The sequence below is a fragment of the Gracilinanus agilis genome, chromosome 2 (assembly GCF_016433145.1).
Source record: "Gracilinanus agilis isolate LMUSP501 chromosome 2, AgileGrace, whole genome shotgun sequence".
Classification (NCBI taxonomy): domain Eukaryota; kingdom Metazoa; phylum Chordata; class Mammalia; order Didelphimorphia; family Didelphidae; genus Gracilinanus; species Gracilinanus agilis.
Window position 1 is genome coordinate 584233622 of NC_058131.1, and position 20458 is coordinate 584254079.

The 20458-nt window shown below is 37.3% G+C and overlaps 2 protein-coding genes across 2 annotated transcripts in view; both read left to right on the forward strand.

Annotated features, from left to right (window-relative positions):
* Window positions 1-1405: 1405 nt before the first annotated feature.
* On the forward strand, window positions 1406-11129 carry SNRPA1 (small nuclear ribonucleoprotein polypeptide A'). The gene is made up of 9 exons (XM_044662454.1): window positions 1406-1487; window positions 4123-4270; window positions 5250-5328; window positions 7098-7144; window positions 7638-7740; window positions 8250-8329; window positions 8724-8799; window positions 9619-9712; window positions 10839-11129. The coding sequence occupies exons 1-9, from the start codon at window positions 1406-1408 to the stop codon at window positions 10895-10897; spliced, it is 768 nt and encodes a 255-aa protein (XP_044518389.1). The 3' UTR covers window positions 10898-11129.
* Window positions 11130-15984: 4855 nt separating this feature from the next.
* The window catches only part of SELENOS (selenoprotein S), a 21972-nt gene continuing 17498 nt past the window's right edge, over window positions 15985-20458 (forward strand). Inside the window, exons 1-3 of the mRNA XM_044662455.1 lie at window positions 15985-16073; window positions 17267-17404; window positions 19081-19187. Coding sequence (XP_044518390.1) covers window positions 15995-16073; window positions 17267-17404; window positions 19081-19187 — 324 coding nt within the window. The 5' untranslated portion in view covers window positions 15985-15994. The remainder of the gene's footprint in view (window positions 16074-17266; window positions 17405-19080; window positions 19188-20458) is intronic.

Here is a 20458-nt window from a genome sequence, read left to right on the forward strand (position 1 = left end):
AAACTTTTGACTCAAGTATAGGTGTCATCTATTTTAAAAGGATTAAATATAATATTCTTAGTATATTTGATTGAATATAGGATTAGTATATAGGATTTAATTCTGTGGTTACATTTCTAGCAACTGATTTTAGATGTGTTTATAAGTTCAGTTGCTACCTTATTTCCTTTGTTAAATCACTGTTTAAAAATAACTTTCCCAAAACTCAAAGAAATCTCTCATCAAAGACTATCACTCCTACAACCATTAAAGGTTAATTGTACTTTCCTACTTCTGTAATATTCACAAAGGATGTATTCTTTATCTTCGATGGTATAATGCTAACATTGTTCTGTTGCTTGTATTTGACCACCAGTTTTGTTACCTCTTGGTGTTATCAATATTTACATTGTTGTTCTCAAAAAAAGCTGATAGAAACTTCCTATTTTTGTAACATATGGAAAGAATGTATGCTTTAACTTTGATGGTATAATATACCTTGTTCCATGTTTAACCACAGTGTTACTTCTTGGTGTTATCTGTATTTAAATTATTACTCTCAAAGGCTGATTGTAGTTTTCTACTTTGGGGATAGGAAGAGGTTATGCTTTAACTTTGATAGCATGATATGTTCTTGTGTTCTTTGTTCTTGACCAACAGTTTTGTTACCGCCTAGTATTATGGTTACTTGCATTGTTATTCTACACTATTCTTTAAATACAGTTTTCTTAATTCTGCATCACCATTTCCTACAAATCTTCCCATTTTCCTGTTGTTTTCATATTATCAGTCCTCATGTTGTAATTAATTCCATTATGTTTACACACAAGCTGATTCAGCCATTTCCCAAAGGTGCAGTTTTTTAAAAATCGCAACTATTTCTATTTTTATAATATTTTTGTACATATGAGTCTTTTCTTGCTATCAATAAATTAATCAGAGTATCAGAATCTTTTCTTACCTAAATTCCTTTCATGACCAGAAGTATCACATGTAAAGCACTTTGCAAACCTTAAAGCTCTCTATATATGTCAGGTTACTCTCTAGCTATTGAATCGATGCATCAGAAATAAATTGCCCTGCCTTCCCTCAGCCCACAGTGCATATATTTAGCTCTAATAATTTTGCTAAAGACCTTCAGCAAGTGTTCAAAACAGGATAGGGGAGCCTTCACAAGTGCAACGTAAGAGGATTTAAATCAGTGAGGGCCGAGAGCTTGATTGGCTCGAAGTTGCAGCGGAAGACAGACAGGTAGTTCCGGTCTCCACGATTCGGCGCTCGATAGCTTTGGCCTGGCCGCGCCACAGCCTCCGGCTGTCTGTGGTTGGCTCTGCCCCTGAAGAAGACGTAGCGCAGGGGCTGTTGGGTAGCCTTCTTGAGCCGGAAGGAGCAGTCTCGGCGGTACCTTGTGGCGTGCGGCAGCAATATGGTGAAGCTTACGGCCGAGCTCATTGAGCAGGCGGCTCAGTACACTAATGCCGTGCGGGACCGGGAGCTTGACCTTCGAGGTGAGGTCAGGGCGTGGGAAGGAGCTATGGAGTGGGCCACGGTTCCCGCGCTGAGCCTCGGGCTGGGGTCCCGGAGCGCACTTCTGCTTGGGCGCGCTCACCAGGCCCGCGGGAGGCCTTTTCTGAATTTGTAGAGCCGCGGCTCCCCACGTTGTGCGGTTCAACCACCGCGCTCCGAACACAAATGAGGAAATAGAAGCTGTGCTGGGAAGGCATGGGGATGTTCGAGGGTCTGCCCACTACGATCACGGGACCCCCACAAACTGGATGGTTGAGTTTAGGGCTTCTTGCTAAGCACTGAAGAGTGTAACTCTTTAGAGAGAATGGAAAGCTTCTCTGAAACGCTCCCGCACCCCCTCCCCGCCCCGTGTCGTGCCATGTATGGTTTTTATTTTGTAGCCTACACTTAACTACTCACCCCACAACCAGTGATCCTTACCTTATTATTCTGTGGATCCCGAGCCCCTTTGTTTCTGGCCCAGGGGTTCTCAAATGTTTTCATTATATGACCCCTGCCCAGTCTCCCTTAATGATATTTAAAATGGTTTCGTTCTGTGAATTACTCTTTCTTCACACTTCATCTTTTTGTGTTAATGGTACACAAAATCCTTAGACTCCTCACCGCCAGGTCAGTGATGTTCAGAAGATTTTCATTATGACTTATCTCCCTTTTATTTCCCTCATTGTCTCTCCACTAAAATACAAAATTAGAAGGGCACTTCACGTTAATTCTGATGTTTGAAAGCTAATTTGCACATAGAGACCACAACCTGCCCTAGTTGGGAGCTGTACTGTTATCTTAGGTGAATTTAACTTAATTCAACTAAAGTTAATTGAGCTAAATACAGTGCAATGAGGAGGAAATACCACAATAAAATGGCCTTTCAGGTGGCATGTCAATAAGTAGATTTGAGAGGGCCTAAATTGGAGTTTTGTTTTTAAAGTTAGGTTTGAATACCAGTTTTTGTTGTGTGCTACCAATACAACCTTGCTCACATCACTAGACCTCCCTTACCTCATTTATCAAATGAAAGATTTGGAATAGATTGCTTGAAGGTGAAGGGATTTTAGGTTGAGGTTGAAATCCTATTACAGTGTGAAAATGCTTGAGTTATAATATGATAGGAAATGAATGCATTATTTGGAACATAGTATTGATACTAGTAGGGGGGTGAGGGGAAGGAGGTTGTCTTTCATCCCTTTCCCCTTAGTCTTTGAAAATCTTAGCCTCTTAATTTGATAAATTTTTTTTTTTTTTTTTAATTTTAAACCCTTAACTTCTGTGTATTGACTTATAGGTGGAAGAGTGGTAAGGGTAGGCAATGGGGGTCAAGTGACTTGCCCAGGGTCACACAGCTGGGAAGTGACTGAGGCCGGATTTGAACCTAGGACCTCCCGTCTCTAGGCCTGGCTCTCAATCCACTGAGCTACCCAGCTGCCCCCCAATTTGATAAATTTTATGTTGAACCAGTAAGCAATAATTTCTATTACCAAATTAAATGTATATTGAGGCACACTTCAAGTTTCACCTTTTCTAAGAAAACTTCCCCTGAAAAGGCAACTCATGCTGATCTCTGTTGTTAACTTCTCTGTTGCCATTATGTATTTAAATTTAGTTTGGTGATATTGTTTGTACACGACAGATACTTCCCAGCAAACAGCCCTTATAAACTGTATTTCCCCAAAACCTGATTGTTAACAGAACACAGAGTTCTGTGCTTTAACTTAATTGGTATTGTAGTAGCATTCTGTTCATTGTATTTGACAAGGTTTCCTGCCTTTTAGTATTTGTTTATTTGCATTGTTACATACATACACACACGTACTTTCTTCACTGTCACCCATTAGAAATCAAATCATTTCTTCCTCTGAAGTCTTCATATTTGTTATTCCACAGATACACTACTTTTCATAAATTATTAATTCTCCAATGGTTGGGACACATTGGTTTGAATTTTTTATTGTGATAAGTTATGCCATAGCCAGTTTTATACATTTAAATCTTTTCCTTGTCAGTATCTTTTTTTTTTTAAACTCTACCTTCCGTCTTAGAATCAGTACTCAATATTGGTTCCAATTAGAAGAGTGGTAAGGGCTAGGCAGTAGGGGTTAAGTGACTTGTCCAGGGTCACACAGCTAGTAAGTGTCATCAGATTTTAATCTAGGGCCTCCGTCTCTAGGCCTGGCTCTCAATCCACTGAGCCACTCAGTAGCCCTTTCCTTGTCAGTATCTTTGAGATTTGCCCCAGTTTCAGAATTTTTTATTAGAGTATGCACAATTCAGTAACTTGTTTGGTTAATTCCAAATTGTTTTCCTACATGATTGAGTTTAGTCATAACTCTGCCATAGTTATTAGCATTATTACCATATGTTGTTATTTTTCATGTGTATCAGGTCTTAAAAGAAATTATACATTCTAATATGGAAGGATAAACTATACGTTTATATCTTCCTGAGCATCTAGCACATATAGTATGTACATAGAAACTTAGTACATTTCTGCTGCTTAACAACTACTTATTGAATGAAGAATTGCCTGTGTTCTCTGCCCTGATATATTCATTTCTATAATGGATAAATACCTGTTTTAATTTACTACTTCCACATAATCTAATATCTTTTACTATTTCTCAGGATACAAAATTCCTGTAATTGAAAATTTGGGAGCTACCTTGGATCAGTTTGATGCTATTGATTTTTCTGATAATGAAATAAGGAAATTGGATGGCTTTCCTCTATTGAAAAGACTGAAAACCTTATTGGTGAATAACAACAGAATATGGTAAGTGTCATTTTTCTTCTGAATTAAGTGTTAACATACAGCAAGATAAATAGCTCTAGGTATAGAATTTCAAATATGCTGAAATTTTCTAAAGTTGAACAGTTAGCTTTTATTTTTCCACAGAAATTCAGATAGTTCATAACAGTAGTTTAATCCTATTTTCTCTTTCAGATACTCAAAATGCACATTGCAAAAGATCCATATTCAAATGAGAAAATTTGCTACTGACAGTTTAATAACTTATCCCATTTTGATATTTATTGCTTGGTAGTTTCTGGATATATGCAGGCTTTCATTATGAAATAATGACGCATGCAGTATAATTTACTGACTTTTTCTACCTCAACTGGTTGGCACATTTATAAGTACCAGCATATATGTTGAATTTATAGTTAAATCTGCTGACTTGAAACAGCAAGGTAGCCAACCAAACTTGCTAAACGGTCACATTTGCATGAAATTTTTTGTGTGTGCAAATATAGTGGAGCTAAAGCTTATAAGAAAAAAATTGCATTCTTTTAAAAAAATGTTTTTATTACTCAGATCATTGGGTAAATTATTCCTTGATTCAGGTTGATTAATGTTTAATGTGCAGGACTTCATCTCTGAATGAGGTCTGTAGATTGTACAATTTGTCAGTATTTGAGTGGGAACAGTGGTCAATTTTATCCTCCCTAAATTGAAAGGACTGCCTCAGGAGATAGTTGGTTCCCTATCACTGAAAGTCTCCAGTCAGAGATTGGATGACTACTAGTTTCTATGGAGGGGATTCCTATTCTGGGTATGAGTTGATCTATACAGACATCTGATCTCTAAGCTACCATTCAATTCTGGGTTTCTATAGTTCTGTGAATTGATAGCATAGGAAAAATAAGTCTTGCTCATTTTCTTTAGGTTTCCTTAGGTCTTGAATAAAAAGCTTTTTTTCTCATCTGATTCAGTTATTGGTTTTATTATAGTAATCTTCATTTTGTTTTAGCCGAATAGGGGAAGGACTTGATCAAGCCCTGCCTAGCCTGAGAGAACTTATTCTTACCAACAATAGTATTGTGGAATTGGTAAGTTGAAAAAAATTTTAAATGGTCATCAAATATAGATCATGCCTGCCTCCCAAAAGATTTAAAGTTACTGCCCTTATTTTTAGACTTTTCATCTTTTTGCCCCTGGCCTTTATTTCATCTAGGTAATACAAAAACAAATGTAAAACATTATCTCTAACAGAAAATAATTTATAATTAACAGGAGATAGGTTAAACAATCATTAACAAATAACCCATAAAACGTAGTAGTAGGTGTTGGGGGAGTGTGGTAATAACTAGGAAAATTTGGGAGAAAAACCACATTCTCTTTATTTTCTTTTTTTAAAGAACCAGGCATTTGGGGATAGGTTCCACACTAAGTCTTTTTTTCCCACTATTCAAGCATCAGTTTGGAATATAGCTTAATTGCCATGTTCGGCAAGTTTTTGAAGCATTTTAAATAGTTTATACTATAGGATGTTTGTGCTTTCTTCATATGATTTTGTATATAGTGTGTCTCAATTTAGCATTGGTAGAGTACACATACAATGTATTAGTAGTCTATTAATGGCATATTTTAATTATGCAGGTGTAATAGGTTGGTCATAGCATTTGTTTTCTCATTATTGAAATTTTAATAAATTATCTTTGCTTTAAGTAAATTTTTGTTGTAATGGCAAATATTTAGGAAAGAAGAGCAGCACTCTTCCATCTGCTCAATAGCATTGATATAGCAAGATCAAGAAAATGGCTGTAATAATCTCCATCATAAGAAACAATTAACTATGCTGATAAAATACCAGACAGTTGGCAACCCTACTTGGAACTTGGTTGAGATATATGAGTCAGTTCATTGAAGGAATGACTTCCATTGTGGTGGTTGTTAGGCTGTGTGACTTTTTACTTTTTGCACATGCATGAGAGCACCTAATTTATGGTTGAAGCCAAAATTTTTGGTGAACTACATTTCTTAGTTTTAAAATATGTCTTCTGAAATTGAAGATACCCTGATGTAGTAGAAGGAGCACTGACCTGGATTTTAGTCCTTATTCTGCTACTTATTAATTATATGTGATGTTTGGCAAATCATTCCACCTTGGAGGCTCCAGTTCTCTTCAACTTTAAGTTAGGCATAGTAGCATATTACCTGTGACTTGTTGCAAGGATTAAATGAGGTTATATTAATTATAATGCACTATATGATAACACTTATTAACTTTAGAATTTGCAAAGCACTTTATATACGTATGTTCTCGTTTGATCCTGGCAAATAACTCTTGTATGCATATTGTATCCCTCCACTAGAATGTAAACTTCTTGAGAATAGGAATTGCTATATGCACGTAGCAAACATTATAAAAGTTTGTGTGAATTTAACCTTATGAGGTATGTGCTGCGAAGAATCTTCCCATTTTAAAGTGCAGAACCCTGGCGCTCAAAAGAGATTAAGTAACTTGCCCTTGATTTCCCTTTAGTAGCTAAACACCCAACAAGGTATTGAAATGAAAAAGCTAGAAGAGATAGGTCCTAAATATGTCTCAAAATCACAGGTATTTTCTTTTATTTTTGGATTATGAATTGCAAGCATCTTTTTTTCATAGCCCATACTTCCCTTATACAACTTTTTATTTTCTGATTTAGAAAATTTATTAGCACACTAATATACTATACAATAAAATTAACATAATAATTAGAAGCTTTTTTAAGTAGGTTAGCTATAGAAAAACAATTTATATTTGTAGCATTTGTCACAAACTATTAGTACTGAGATAATAAATCATGTCAGATCACTTTTTATTGTTTTTCAGGGTGACCTGGATCCTTTGGCAACTCTCAAATCATTGACTTATCTGAGGTATGGAATCATTTCATGTAACCCACCAAAAATAACAAACCTAACACTTGACAAACCTACCAGGATTTAGAATCATAGATGTTGGAGAGCTTATAATTCTGGCTTCCTCTTTTCCAAACCCTTCCTTTTACAGTTGAATCTAAAAGAGATTTGACTTAAAATCAAATTAGCTAGCCATTGGTGGTTATTTTGGGCTTTTTGATCTTACCAAGTTCAGCTTTGCCTTCAAAATCCTCTGAAAGAAATCCGATAATGGGAAAAAGGAATTTTGAAGCAAAATTTAAAATCTGACCCTCCCTTCGTATTTTCCTTTTTTATGGAGTTAGTTTTCCTTGGCCATCAGGTAATATCTATTACATTAAGATATGGAAAGAATAGTTAAAACTTCATGAATTCAAAATTGTGAATTTTAAAAATCCATTTACTGGGCTTTCCTTTGAATGCTATTGCTTTGGATAAGATTAGAGAAAATGCTGTTTCCCTTTCCTTGTAGTATTTTGAGAAATCCTGTAACAAATAAGAAACATTATCGACTATATGTAATCCATAAAGTCCCACAAGTCAGAGTATTGGATTTCCAGAAAGTGAAACTAAAAGTAAGTATTTCTATTTTTTTCTGTTATGCAAATTAGAGTCCAGTTTCTGGTTTTAGTGGATGCATGCTTGTATTTGCTGTTTTAGTATATTTTCTGTTATGTTTTAATGAGAACCATGGAAGATAAGCCTGAAACTAAAAACAAATAAATTTTATTCATTTTCATTTGTAGCAAAATTTGCTATAGACTTTTGTGTATCTGTTAAAACCCTGGTATATGCTATTATACTCTATATGAAGGAATGACCATGGCCCAAATGATGACCCACACACAAGATATGTACTATTTGATTGGGAAGTCCTTCCTCAGAGAACAGCATTAGTGAAAACAAAATTAGAGTGTCTCCTTTTGATTTCAAAATTGATTCTCAAAATTTGGTCTTTTTACATTGACTCTCTTTACCACCCTAAAGTTTTTCAGGGAGATTTTCTTCAGTATTTTCTGAGGAATACATCAAAATGCATGTGGTGTTCCTGTTTACATTAACTCTGTATGTGGTATCGCTGTAGGAGCGTCAGGAGGCAGAGAAAATGTTCAAGGGCAAACGGGGTGCACAGCTTGCAAAGGATATTGCCAGGAGAACCAAAACGTAAGACACAGATACACAACTTAAATGGGGTTCACCTTCAGAAACACCACTTGTTTTGCAGTTTGCAGCCTACAAAATAAAAATGAATTAACAGTATTAGTGACCACTGTAATGCTCCATAAGTTCTCTTGGTTCATGACTTGACTTACTGACTCCTTGCAACATACCAAATTTTTTCTAAATTAGCAAAGCAGACAAAATAGCATTTTATCTGCTTTCTCCATAGGGAGGTAAACTGTAATGGTGTTTCTGAAGGAGAGAGAATTCTTGTATCAGTTTGTTAACAAAGATAAGATACTACACTGGTTGATTTACTTTCAAAACTTTGAAAGTAAAAGAGAAGCATTTTCCTTTGGTCTAGATTTAACTTCATATTCCTTTTTTTCTTTTTAAGTTTTAATCCAGGTGCTGGTTTGCCAACTGACAAAAAGAAAGGTGGTCCTTCTCCGGGAGATGTAGAAGCAATTAAGGTAATATATTGAGGGAATATTATTGATAGAGTTTCAAGATAGAATGTAGCAGATTAGATATGAAACTTTATTAATTCTTTTATGTTCAAAAATGAGAATATTACAGAATCTTACTATAGTTTTTAGACTTGATTAAGGAAAATTACTCTTTTTTTTTTTTCACAGCCCATTATTTTGACTTGAGAGCCTCGTCTTGAATTTGTTCTGTCTGGGATCTGTCATTTTCCTAGACTACTGGCTGTCTTTTATTATGGAGGGACTTTTTGCAGTAAACATCCCTGATCTATTCTTTAAGAGACTGGAACAAATACTTTTGTTTTAAAAGCCTTTTTATTTAAAATCTTTGGTATGTCCTATAGGTGTCAAACTTTGGGTCTATAAACTCCAGAGTGCAGGCCAAACCACATTAAAATATAATTGAGAATATTTAATTTGCAATTTCCTAATTGTATGTGACCTGTAAGGATCTGTTTCTTTTTGAGTTTGACACCACTGGTGTATCCAGTAGCCAGTCTTATATGCCTGATTAATGGGAAGATAGAACTGAAATTGTTTTTGTTTTTTAATCCTTACCTTCTATCTTATAATCAATATCAGTTCCAAGGCAGAAGAACAGAAAAGACTAGGCAAGTGTCTTGCTTGGGGGTTGCACAACTAGGAAGTATCTGAAGCTAGATAGGAAGCCAGGGCCTCCCCTCTCCAAGCCTGGCTCTCTTCTGAGCCATCTAGCTTCCCTTTTGACTATTTTTTGGCTATAGATATTTTTAAGATTTTAGTTTAAAGAATAAATTGGACATTTCATTTTGCTTTTCCTTCTAGAATGCTATTGCTAATGCATCTACTCTGGCTGAAGTGGAGCGACTGAAGGGATTATTACAGTCTGGTCAGATACCTGGCAGAGAACGCAAATCAGGTTTCTAAAACTCATTTTCTCATACTACAAATATTGTACTCCTATAACTAGTTAAAATGTTGATGGCAAAGATGTTTTAAAATCCATAAAGGCATTAATTGATAAAGAAAATTAAAAATAATAGGATATTTAATATCTGTTTAAAGATTAGAATTATTTTCATTGCTAAAGTAGAAGAGGAAAGGACCAATATGAAGGGATTCCAGAGATAACCATCAGATTATATAAAAGTGATTCACTTAGTCATTTAATTACTATTAAGTAAGTATTTTATGATTCATTTCTCTTGAAATATTATACGAGGTAAGTACATTGATGATACATTTCATAGGCACCTCTCTCCATTGTTTGCTGTTTATTTAGAATTGTCCATTAGCCAGCTATCTTTTTTCTTGATGTACTAGGGTTCTAAAAGGTGTGTGGCCTTTATTCCATTGGAGAAGCAATAGATTTCCCAGCCAAACTCATTAGTTTATCTAGACTTAGAAAATTATATAATTTAAAGACAATGCCCCTGTTATCAGTTGCTGGTTGGACTTAGGTTGAAGTTAAGGGGTATACTGCATTAATTACCACTTTTGATAAAAAAATATTTTGTTTAGTTTCAGTATACAGTGATCCCTCACCTATCTCAGGAGTTACATTCCAGAGACCCCCGTGATAGGTGAAAATCCATGAAGTATAGTCACTGAGCCAATCAGCACCCAGGATACAGAACACAGCTGTGGTTGGTCACCCCTTTAATTCTATCAACCAATAGTGTACCATGTATACTCTCATGTTGACAAACTTGGTAGTGGTGTACTGTATTTCCATTTTGTACAGTACAGTGTTCATCCACAAAATCCCACAATATAGCAAAAACTCCATAATACAGAATTAGATGTATTTTTTGTAAAAACCCATGAAAAAAATAGGGAAGCCATGATAAATGAACCATGAAGTAGTGAGGGACAACTGTACAACAAAAATTCAAATTCGCTGTCCTCTTCCCCCCCCCCCCACAAAATGATTATTGTGTGTCATTTTTCACATTGTACTACACAGTAATATGATTTGTGAGAGAATGGAATGCTTTCATTCACATAAGAATCTGCTAAGATTGATAATGACATTTTCTTTCTAGGACCCGCAGATGATGGAGAAGAAGAGATGGAAGAAGACACAGTTGCTAATGGATCTTGAATTTGTGTTTAAGAATCTTTGTAGTATATGTAGAATGTCAGTGCCTCTTAAACCAAGAGGTTTTTTGTTTGTTTGGGGGTTGGGGGGAAGGCAGGTTGTCATGGAATAAGTTAATATACTTGTTCCTTGCAGCAGAGAAGAGTTCACAGAATTTCTGAAATGTTTGAAAATGCCAATGTAAATTTTTAATGTACATTTTGAAATTGAATAAACTTTTCTATGATGGTAAGAATAAGGTTTCGTCTGTTTAGTAATATAATTAATTAAAATAAATATTGCTGGTCTTGAATTGGTAGGTAGAGTTTTCTATTTTCTGGGATGGGTAGGTCCATAAAACATGAGGCTGAAATCAATTTGTTGTTTTTTATTTGAAAATGACTAGTAAAAAGTCTGGAAATATTTTATTTTCTCTTTAGTTAATTTTCTTAGAGAACAGAGTGACAATCCAAAGAGTTGCATTAGGCACCATTAATTAACTAAATAAATAACCTCTCCTTATTTACCATTGCTTTTAAGGAATAAAATGTAATTTTATAAACAATTACTGATTACAAACAAAAGATGGAGTTCTAGCCTATGAGATTAAACTAGATTCCTCCAAATCATTTAATTAACATTGCATTAGCACACAATATATTCTAAAATCATGCTATATCTGTGGTTAATTGGAAATTACCAGAGGTAGGGCATGGTATAGAGACTGATATGTGGTATGAAGGCCTAGCACTCCCCACCTCCTATTCCTAAATATAAGATAAAAGTTTATCTATCAGAATCTGATACCCAAAGGTAGTCCAAGCTTTTGCTGGAGAAAGAGGAGAATAGGATGTTAGTGAAGATATAGCAGGGGCAAAGAGGAGGCTATAGGTTACTTGTGGATGTAGAATTGTTCAGGTTGGACTGAAGGACCTTAGAGATACCTTCCCTTTATAATTCACAATCATACAACAAATAATGCCATTGTCATTGGCTCTGTATTACTGAGACCATAGGTTCTCAATCTTAACCAATTTTCAGCACTGATGGCTCCAGTCTGCTATACCACTCTTAATAAGCCAAACTACCAGAGACCATGGGTATTGAGTAAGATCAAGGGGGAAGAATAGTGGTCAGGAAAAAGGGTATTTTGGTTTGAAAAGTTACAGGGGTAGTGAATGGAGCCCAAGGAGAGTAGGTTGACATTTCCTTTCCAGAAGCAATGGCAATTTAGGCTTGATTATGGTTTATTGTCTCCTTTTTACATCTTGCTTCCAAACTAGTCAACATTGTCCTGGCTTTGGAATGGTTTGTCATTAGACTCTCCAATTACTCAATGTCCTTGTGATTTCTCAGGCCATAACTTCCCTGGCCACTGCCCCCCCCCCCCCATATTTGTTGTTCATTTTTAAAATATTAGCTCTTGGAAAGCAAGAACTATCTCATTTTTGTATATATCTCTAGCAGTTAGCACAATTGTTGTAATACATAGTAAGCATTCAATAAATACTATTTATTTACCTGGAGGTAAAGTTTCTAGCTCCTAAGGTTGGAGTCCACTAACCTAGAATCCCTTTTTGGTATAGACTGACGACTATCATTAGTAGATGGGAATTGCCCCCAGTCCCCCAAATCTTTCCATCATATAAATGAAAAATCTCTTCAGTTGCAACTGGGTAACTAGGTGTTACACAGTGTAGGAGTTTAAATTTAGGTTTTATGCTAAATGAGAGTTACAAAGTAATTTAGTGGTTGCCGATTTTAAAATATTTGCTTAATTCAAAATGACTGCTTTATTTACAAAGAGGTGGAAAGATTGAAAGTGTAAATGTAGATAGATTCCTAACAAACCTACCAGCCTTCCTCCAGTGATGTTTGGCTCAGCCCTGGTAGGGGCTTCCCCAAGACTGTCTCCATGGGGATTTCCCAGTAATCCTCAACTAGATGTCCTTGTGGTGTCTTCAGCCAGGGTTCCACCAATTCAACCTCCTCCAAAGCCAACGTAGGAATCTCAGCCACTTACCAAGCAAGTTGATGCAGGATCCAGGGAAAAAATCTCCTTCAAGTCAGGAAAGGAATCTTCAGAACCAATCTCTCCAAAAACCAGGAAGAGAATGAATGCTAGACCATGCTGGTCTCTTTTATGCTTCTTTCCCCACATCACTTCCTGTCACTCCCCCTTTGCAAAAACTGATGGCAGTCTTTCAATTTGCCTAGCCATGCCCAAGTGTGTGTGTGTGGGGGGGGGGGGGGGTGGGCAGTGGCCTTTGGATGTAAGTTTACTCTTGTGACTCCTGAACTCTCATACTTAATGGTAAGTAGGGGTACTTAAGTTCTTGATTTGATTGGCTAAAAATAGACAAGAGGAGAGTTAATCCTATCTTCATGTTGGTAAGCAAAATCAGCCAGAGTAGAAATAGCTCTCATAAACCCTTTCTGGGGAAATCTAGGGCTTTTATACTGGATATTAAATCATTAATGAATGCCCCACTACTAGAAAAGAGGAACTAATTTTCAAAGTTGTATTACCTAGGTTTTACAAAATAAGTAGCCTATCCATTACTAGTAACAAAGTCAGGCCTAGAACCCAGGCTTTCTAATTCCAAATTAAGCCCTCTTTCTAAGACACCATATTGATACTATCTACAGCTTTACTTTGGAAGTATACTCCACTTCCCCTATAATCTTGCTTTGCCTCCATTCACAACCCTCTCTCTCCATCCCCTTTCCAACGCTATAACCATAATGGGATAAATACAGTTTTTGCTACCAGAAAGTCTGTATTAATTTAATCCAGTTACCATACCATTAAATTTGCACACTAAAATGCCCCTTGCTGGCCACCACTATTTAATCTATGTTATTAAATGGCTCCTAGTAAACTCCTTAAGGGCAGGGATTATTTTTACTTTGTAGTAGTATCCTTAGTGTGTAGTACTATGCTTAGCATATAGTAAATACTTAATAAATGGCTTTTTAATCTATACCTATAGGTGCCCTATTACTCTAGTGGTAAATGTAAACAACCAGTTTTCCAAACAAATGTACCCACTACACATTTTTAAAGTTTAATCTACATTTTAAACATTTTCTCCATCACTTAAGCCTAGATAATCAACAAAACAACTCAAACCCTGATTTGTAGGTTTGTTGATTTCTGAGAAGTTTAGGAGCAATCCAGAGTTTGTTAGAGCTGGTTCCACTACACCCCTGTCTATATACAACAGCTGAACCTATAAAGTTTTAAGTCACCTTAAGGTAAAGTGGCAAGCTCTTTATAGAATTGTCCAGTTTAATTGGGAGTACAATACAAGTAGAAAATGCAGACCCTTGGAATCAGTGACCTGGGTTCAAATTCCTACTGAGGATCATTTCCTTTTTCACCTTAGGTAAGTTAGTAACCTTTGTGGGTTTCAGCTTCCTAGACTGGAAAATGAGTGAGTTGAAAACTGTACTAGATGATCTTAGTCTCTAATTCTAAAGCTATGATCCAGATTTCCACCTCAAGGAGGTCCCCTTTAGATCTGGATCAATGATTCCATGCTCTCATTAGGTAGTGTGCCCTTCAAAGTGCATTTATTGAGAATTTACTATGTGCTAGGCTTAGGCATTTGACCTCAAAAAATGGAAAAGTCCCTACCTATGAGATATTTACTTTCTCCTGAGGGGAAATGTACATCAGAATTTAAATGTGAAAAAGCAAATTATTTCCTTTAGGACATAATTGGCATAGGATTTCTAGGAAGTGGTGTTTTGAATGGATGACCTTTGAAGGGATTTCTGATACAGCTTTAAGATTTGCAAAGCATTTTACATTCATTATCTCATTTGATCCTTCCAACAACCCTGGGAGATAGGTGCTCTTTCTATCCACATTTTACAAATAAGCAAACAGGCTGAAAAAGTAAAAATGTTAAAAGCAACTTGTTCACTTGATCACGGTTACTAATGTTAACTTGGAAAAAGCACATAACTATTAACTAGTCAAAAAAATCATGTCTTTAATCAGGAGAGGGATAGTGTTCAATATTTAGGCCTCCACACAGTTACATACCCAAAACCACACAGAGCCAAAAGCCCTGGCACTCTGGCACACTATCTTGGGAGTACCACCAAAAGAGATGATAGCTCCAAAGCACCATAGAATTTGGGGAACTTATATACCTCCTGGGGACAGAGTATGATTGATTGGCTTTACAATGGCTACAAAGAAATGAGAAGTTAAAGACAATTATCAGGGAGAAGCTGATGCTTTACAATGTACATAAAAGGGAAGGATGCAGCCAAAGGCTGGGTTTACTTGGGAAAGGACTTGGGCACAATGGGAGAAACTACCAGGACGAAAGGGTACTTAACATCTGAGTCTGATAGCCCCACCTAATTGGGACCACTAAATCCTCTAAGTAAAGTCTACTGTTAGTCTGAAACTGGTGAGTCTGGGATCTCCCTCTGGGAGAAACTCTTATGTGACAAGGTTAAAGTTGGGGGTCTTCCGATCCCATCTTGCCACAAACTTGGGGTTTCTAGATTACAAGTTGACACATAAATACAGGATTTAAACTGACTTTCTGCCAAGTCCAGCATTCTGTCCATCACACCTTGGCCATAATCCAGGTTTGGAAAGTGCATTCCAGGAACCGGAGACAACCCCTTTAAAAGGTAATCAGGCTATAGATATGTGATGGCTGGCCCTTTGGCTGGAATTTAGGAGGGTAAGAAGGCTACACCGGAAAAGGTAGGCTGGAGCCACTATATGGAGGACTTTGAAACCGAAACAGCACTGAGGTTCAATACACTTTTTAATCAAAAGCGTGGGTTAACTGCCAGGTTCTAGAAGCTTTTTGGGTCAGATTCGGAAAAGCCGTCAATACCTCATAACGAGCGGGAAGCCGTCTTCTTCCAGATTCCGCTCCCGCTCCCCCTTCCCCCGCTTCTCCTCCTCCTCCAGCCGTCAGCGCCCGCCTCCTTTCTCCTTGATTGGTTACCTCTGGTTGACGCTTCGACTCCGCATTGGTCGAAGGCGCGAGGGTCTCCCGCTCGGCCCGGCGAATGGAGTGTTTGCGTTAGCGGGTCGGCATCCCGGATCCTCCGACCTCAAAAAGATCAGCTTCGGCCTGGAAGATGGAGCTGGAGGAGGAGGAGCAGCTGCTTGCCAAGCCGGCCTGGGAGTTAGAGGGGATCCAATTTCTCCAGAACACTGGTGAGCGGAGCGGAAGGCTAACGACCAAACCAGGCTCCTTTTTTCATACTCTGTCCTACCTACGGGGGCGCGGGGGTTGAGGTCTTGCCGGGGCGGGGCGTGGTGGGTCGGGGCGGCGCAATGCTGGGAGTTTTGGGGAGTGGGGCGGTGTGACTGATTGGGGAGTGCGCGCGCCCCCATACCTCAGGTACCGTTAGTGCGCTCGACAATGTGTGCACCCTTCCCGAGCCCCCCACCTCCGGACCTCGGCCTTCCCATACCCCCGTCAGCGACCGCGGCAGCACGATTTCAGCTAAGCTGGGTCATATTCACTAGGACCACCCTTCGGACGTGTCCAACCCCACCCGACCTGGGGTTCGAGGCTGGGGGACTGAGGCTCCCCGCGAAACTTCGGCCTCCTCCACCAGGCGGTCAAGTTCGAGGTGACGGTGCAGTCTTGTGTGCTGAGAGGATGAATCCGAGTCTGTGTAAACACGCGGCTCGCCCCAGCAAAGGAGGAGAAGGAGGAAGTGCCTGGGCCGAAACTCGGGGAGAGAATGGGCGTCTTTGCCTTCCTGCAGAGGGGCATCTGCCATGGAAGCGAACACAAAACCGATGCCGTGTGAGCACCTTCGGAGCGGCCCATTGTGGGGCGGGGGGGGGGGGGGGGGAGGGGTGCTGCTCGATTCACGGATCACCCACCTAACTCCCCTTCACCGTCAAAAGTCTCAAAGTTTGGGAATCTTTAGGTACAGTGGGACTCCCACTCCGACTCCAGCTTTCAGAAATGAAATCGACTTTTTGTGTCATTCACGAATTTTTAGGTGGTTCATAGTGCGAGACATTAGTCCCTTTCTGTCTAACCCTGTTGATCCTTTGGACTGAGCACCTGGAAGGTCTGGGGCCTGCAATTACCCTTCTTTGTATTCCTCAGCGCTCAGTCCCATGACTGACACATAGTAGGCACTTAGTACATAATTGAGTGTCTGGCCCACCCAGCCCCCATTTATCTATTTGATGTCAGACTTTTGTTTCTCATAACTTTTTGGCAGCACTTAAACTATTTTGCATGAGTCATGTGAGTAGCAGTTGTTAAACCTGGAGCTTGCTTATGTGGCCTTATGTTGGCTCTGGGAGAAAAGTCAGCTCCATGCTTTAAAGTCAGAGAGACCACTTTGGGTATGACTAATAACTTTCTTCTTCTTTTTTTCTAGTGGGCTGGCTGCTTTCCAGTTATGGCTGGTATTTTCTTTTCAGCTTTGTTCTTCTCTACCTGATCTTTCAAAGGCTTTTTGGTAGCTTAAGAGTCGCAAGACAGAGAGCCTTGGATGAATCGGTTGCATCCAATATAGGTCTGTATCTATAAATAAATAAATAGAAAAATAAGAATTATGAAAATAGAAGTGATGGCCTGCGTACCTAATTTTTTTACACTTAGACAATTAATATTAAGATTGTGTAGCTTTTAAAAGAACAGTTGGAATTTGCTTTAAATACATTTTTATGAATGTACTGTTTCTTTTTTCTTCATCTTGGATTATAACATGGCAGTTCCTTGAATTTTCACCTGAGTAGTATGCTTTATACAGTATATAGCATTTCATAGTTGAGCATTTTTTAAGTAGTAATTTATAGAACTGATTAAAAATGAAGTTTCTGAAACTTCTATGTCCTGTATATCTATAGACATATATCAAGGCTTAACAAATTTTGTTCTTTGGTTCTGGAGGCCAGCTTCCAAATTTAGGAGCTGTGTAAATTTTCTTGGTTTTTAAGGGAAGGGAAAACAAGAAAAGAGAGGCATCCTGTTGCTTTAAGCCATGAGCATTCAGTCTCTGATTTGTCAAAGCTCAAATCATAGTCACTAGAAATATCTGGAAAGATTCAATTCATTTGACATTTTGTTAATCATCTGTTGGGTCTTTAATCTTCAGAAGGAAGCAAAGACTGTTTATGTTAGATGAAGTCTAGGTTACTACTAGGGGCCCCTTACCTCTACCTTCTAAACCTAGAACTATTATAATTTTGCCTGAGAAACCCAAGTAGTTAACTAACTAATGTATTTTACATTACTGGCATTACTACAAACTACCACTTATCAAATTGTCCTGCTTATAAAAATTAAATGAACACACACCAAATCTCAAAATAAATTGTATCCAGATTTACTAGGTTTTTTTCTTTTGAAATGTGACATTCAGTATATAACTACTAATAGGATATAGTTTTGATAAATTGCCTATTTGTGAGCCCTTTAAGATCAGTTTGGTTACTTTAAAGATACAGCCTTTTTTTTTTAACCAAAGCTAATACTAAGCAGTCTTATTCACCCAACTTAGCTCCAAGTAAATTCTGACTGTTTTCCCAAAAATAATGGACTAATAATTTATTTTTTTAATAAATTTTATTGATATCTTTTGTTTTCCCTTTGATTATGAATATTTTAAAAATTATTTTGGAAATGTTTCCATACCCTTTAACAGAGTGCCAAAAAGGTCCATTACATGAAAACAGTAATGAACTTAACACTAAAGCAATATCCTTATGTGCCTCCTGCCTCCAGTTTCTCACAGTTCTAAAACTCATGTCTTCCTCACCTCTACCACTTAAAATACTTCAGTTTTGCTTAGGTGACAATCTAGAAAGGTTTTCCTGATCTACACCTCCCCCTCAAAAACCAGTTTGTATTCTTTCTACCTATTCAAAATCCATAGGCCCAGAACATGACTTGCCAAGGTCACTACAGGTAGTAAGTAGAACTAAATAAGTATTAATGTAGAACCAGGATTCTAGCTCTTAGTCTTCTACCCCCAATTCAAGAGCTTTCTCCATTGAACCACGTACTTCATCATTGAGTTGCTAAATTTTAACAATAAAATGTCTCCCAAAATAAAAGTATTCATAAAACAAAATACAAAATAGACCTATATGGAATAAACGTATGAATGTGGAGTGGGAAGTTTTTTGGACTTTACATTTTCTGATTATTCAAGGTAATGTTTTGTGTCTTTTCCTCTTGATTTTCTAGAACCTGAAGCTGTAGTTAAACAACAGGAAGCTTTAGCAGCTTCTCGTTTGAGAATGCAAGAAGAATTAAATACACAAGCTGAAAAGTATAAAGAAAAATTAAAGCAGGTATGAAAGGTTGAGGCTAATAGACTTTTAAAAACCCTTTTATTTCATACTTATATGTGTGTCTATTGAGTAGTTTTTCATGTTCTCATTTTTATTTAGTCCCAAACTAGAATGTTGTCATTTCATTTTTTATTTCATCCCATAGCTCCACCTAGAACAAGTAATTATTCATTCTAAATGTTCAGAATCAATTATTTGTGAGCTCTGACTAGAATGTTTCCATGTAGCATATCATATAACTTATTCCACATAATTGCACACTTTATTCTCTTTTTATTACCAGAGTATTTGTGTGCCATCTCAAGAATGTAAACTTTGTACACATTGACATTGTCTTATATAAGTAAATTCCTTTAGAGCAGGGACTATTTTTAGCAGTGTAGCTTGTTAATTGATTTGAAATTGAGTGCTACTTCCCCAAGTATAGCTTATCTTGCCTAATTCAACTTCTATTGCCCATTCTTCATATAGTAATTTAATTTAGCAGCAAAGAAAGTTTTCATTATATATCAAATACTGTTACCATGAAAATCTCTGTGTAACAGTCTCTTTAAAGTGTTACCTGAAAACGAATTAATTTTTACTTGCTCCATGAATACAGAGACCAAGAACTCCTTTGTGGAGAAGTATCATTGAACAACCATTAAAAAAAATAAATTATTAGTAATATATGTTGTTTTTAACCTCATCTACATTTGTAACCATATCCCTTGCTCCACCCCCTTCCCAGAGAGCATCTTTTATAAGAAGAAAAGAAAGTTCAGCAAAATTAACATTTAAAAGAGTGATATTATAAGCTGTGATCCCCAAAGGGATCCCTCACCTCTGTATTCTTTGCATTTACATCATTATAGTCATTATGTAGGTGGTTTTCCTGGCTCTGCTTGCTGAATTTTGCATCTACTTCATGTAAATCTTCCTATGCTGCTTTGTGTTCATTGTATTCATTGTTTCTAACAATGTGGTAATATTCTATCACGCACTGGTATCCCTGTTTATTTGGCTATTCCTCAAGCAATAGACATTTGCTTTATTTCAAGTTCTTTGCTGCAGAATGTGCTACTAAAGATATTTGGTGTGTTGGGGGGCCTTTCATTGTGCTTAGTAATAGAATCTCTGGGTCTAATGGTTTGGGCATTTTAGTCCCTGTCTTCAGATAATCCCAATATTGTATTAATGTGCCTAACATTTCACAGTCCCTCCAACACTCACTTTCTCTCTTTTATCATCTTTGCTAATTTTTTGGGTGTGAAGTGAAACCTCAAGTATTG

What these genes read in the sequence shown, in the direction of transcription:
- SNRPA1 (XM_044662454.1), top strand. Translation starts at nt 1,406, where the DNA reads ATGGTGAAGCTTACGGCCGAGCTCATTGAGCAGGCGGCTCAGTACACT. An exon ending in GTGAATAACAACAGAATATG is followed by an intron (nt 4,271 to 5,249) that starts GTAAGTGTCATT and finishes ATTTTGTTTTAG; the next exon opens with CCGAATAGGGGAAGGACTTG. An exon ending in ATTGCCAGGAGAACCAAAAC is followed by an intron (nt 8,330 to 8,723) that starts GTAAGACACAGA and finishes TTTCTTTTTAAG; the next exon opens with TTTTAATCCAGGTGCTGGTT.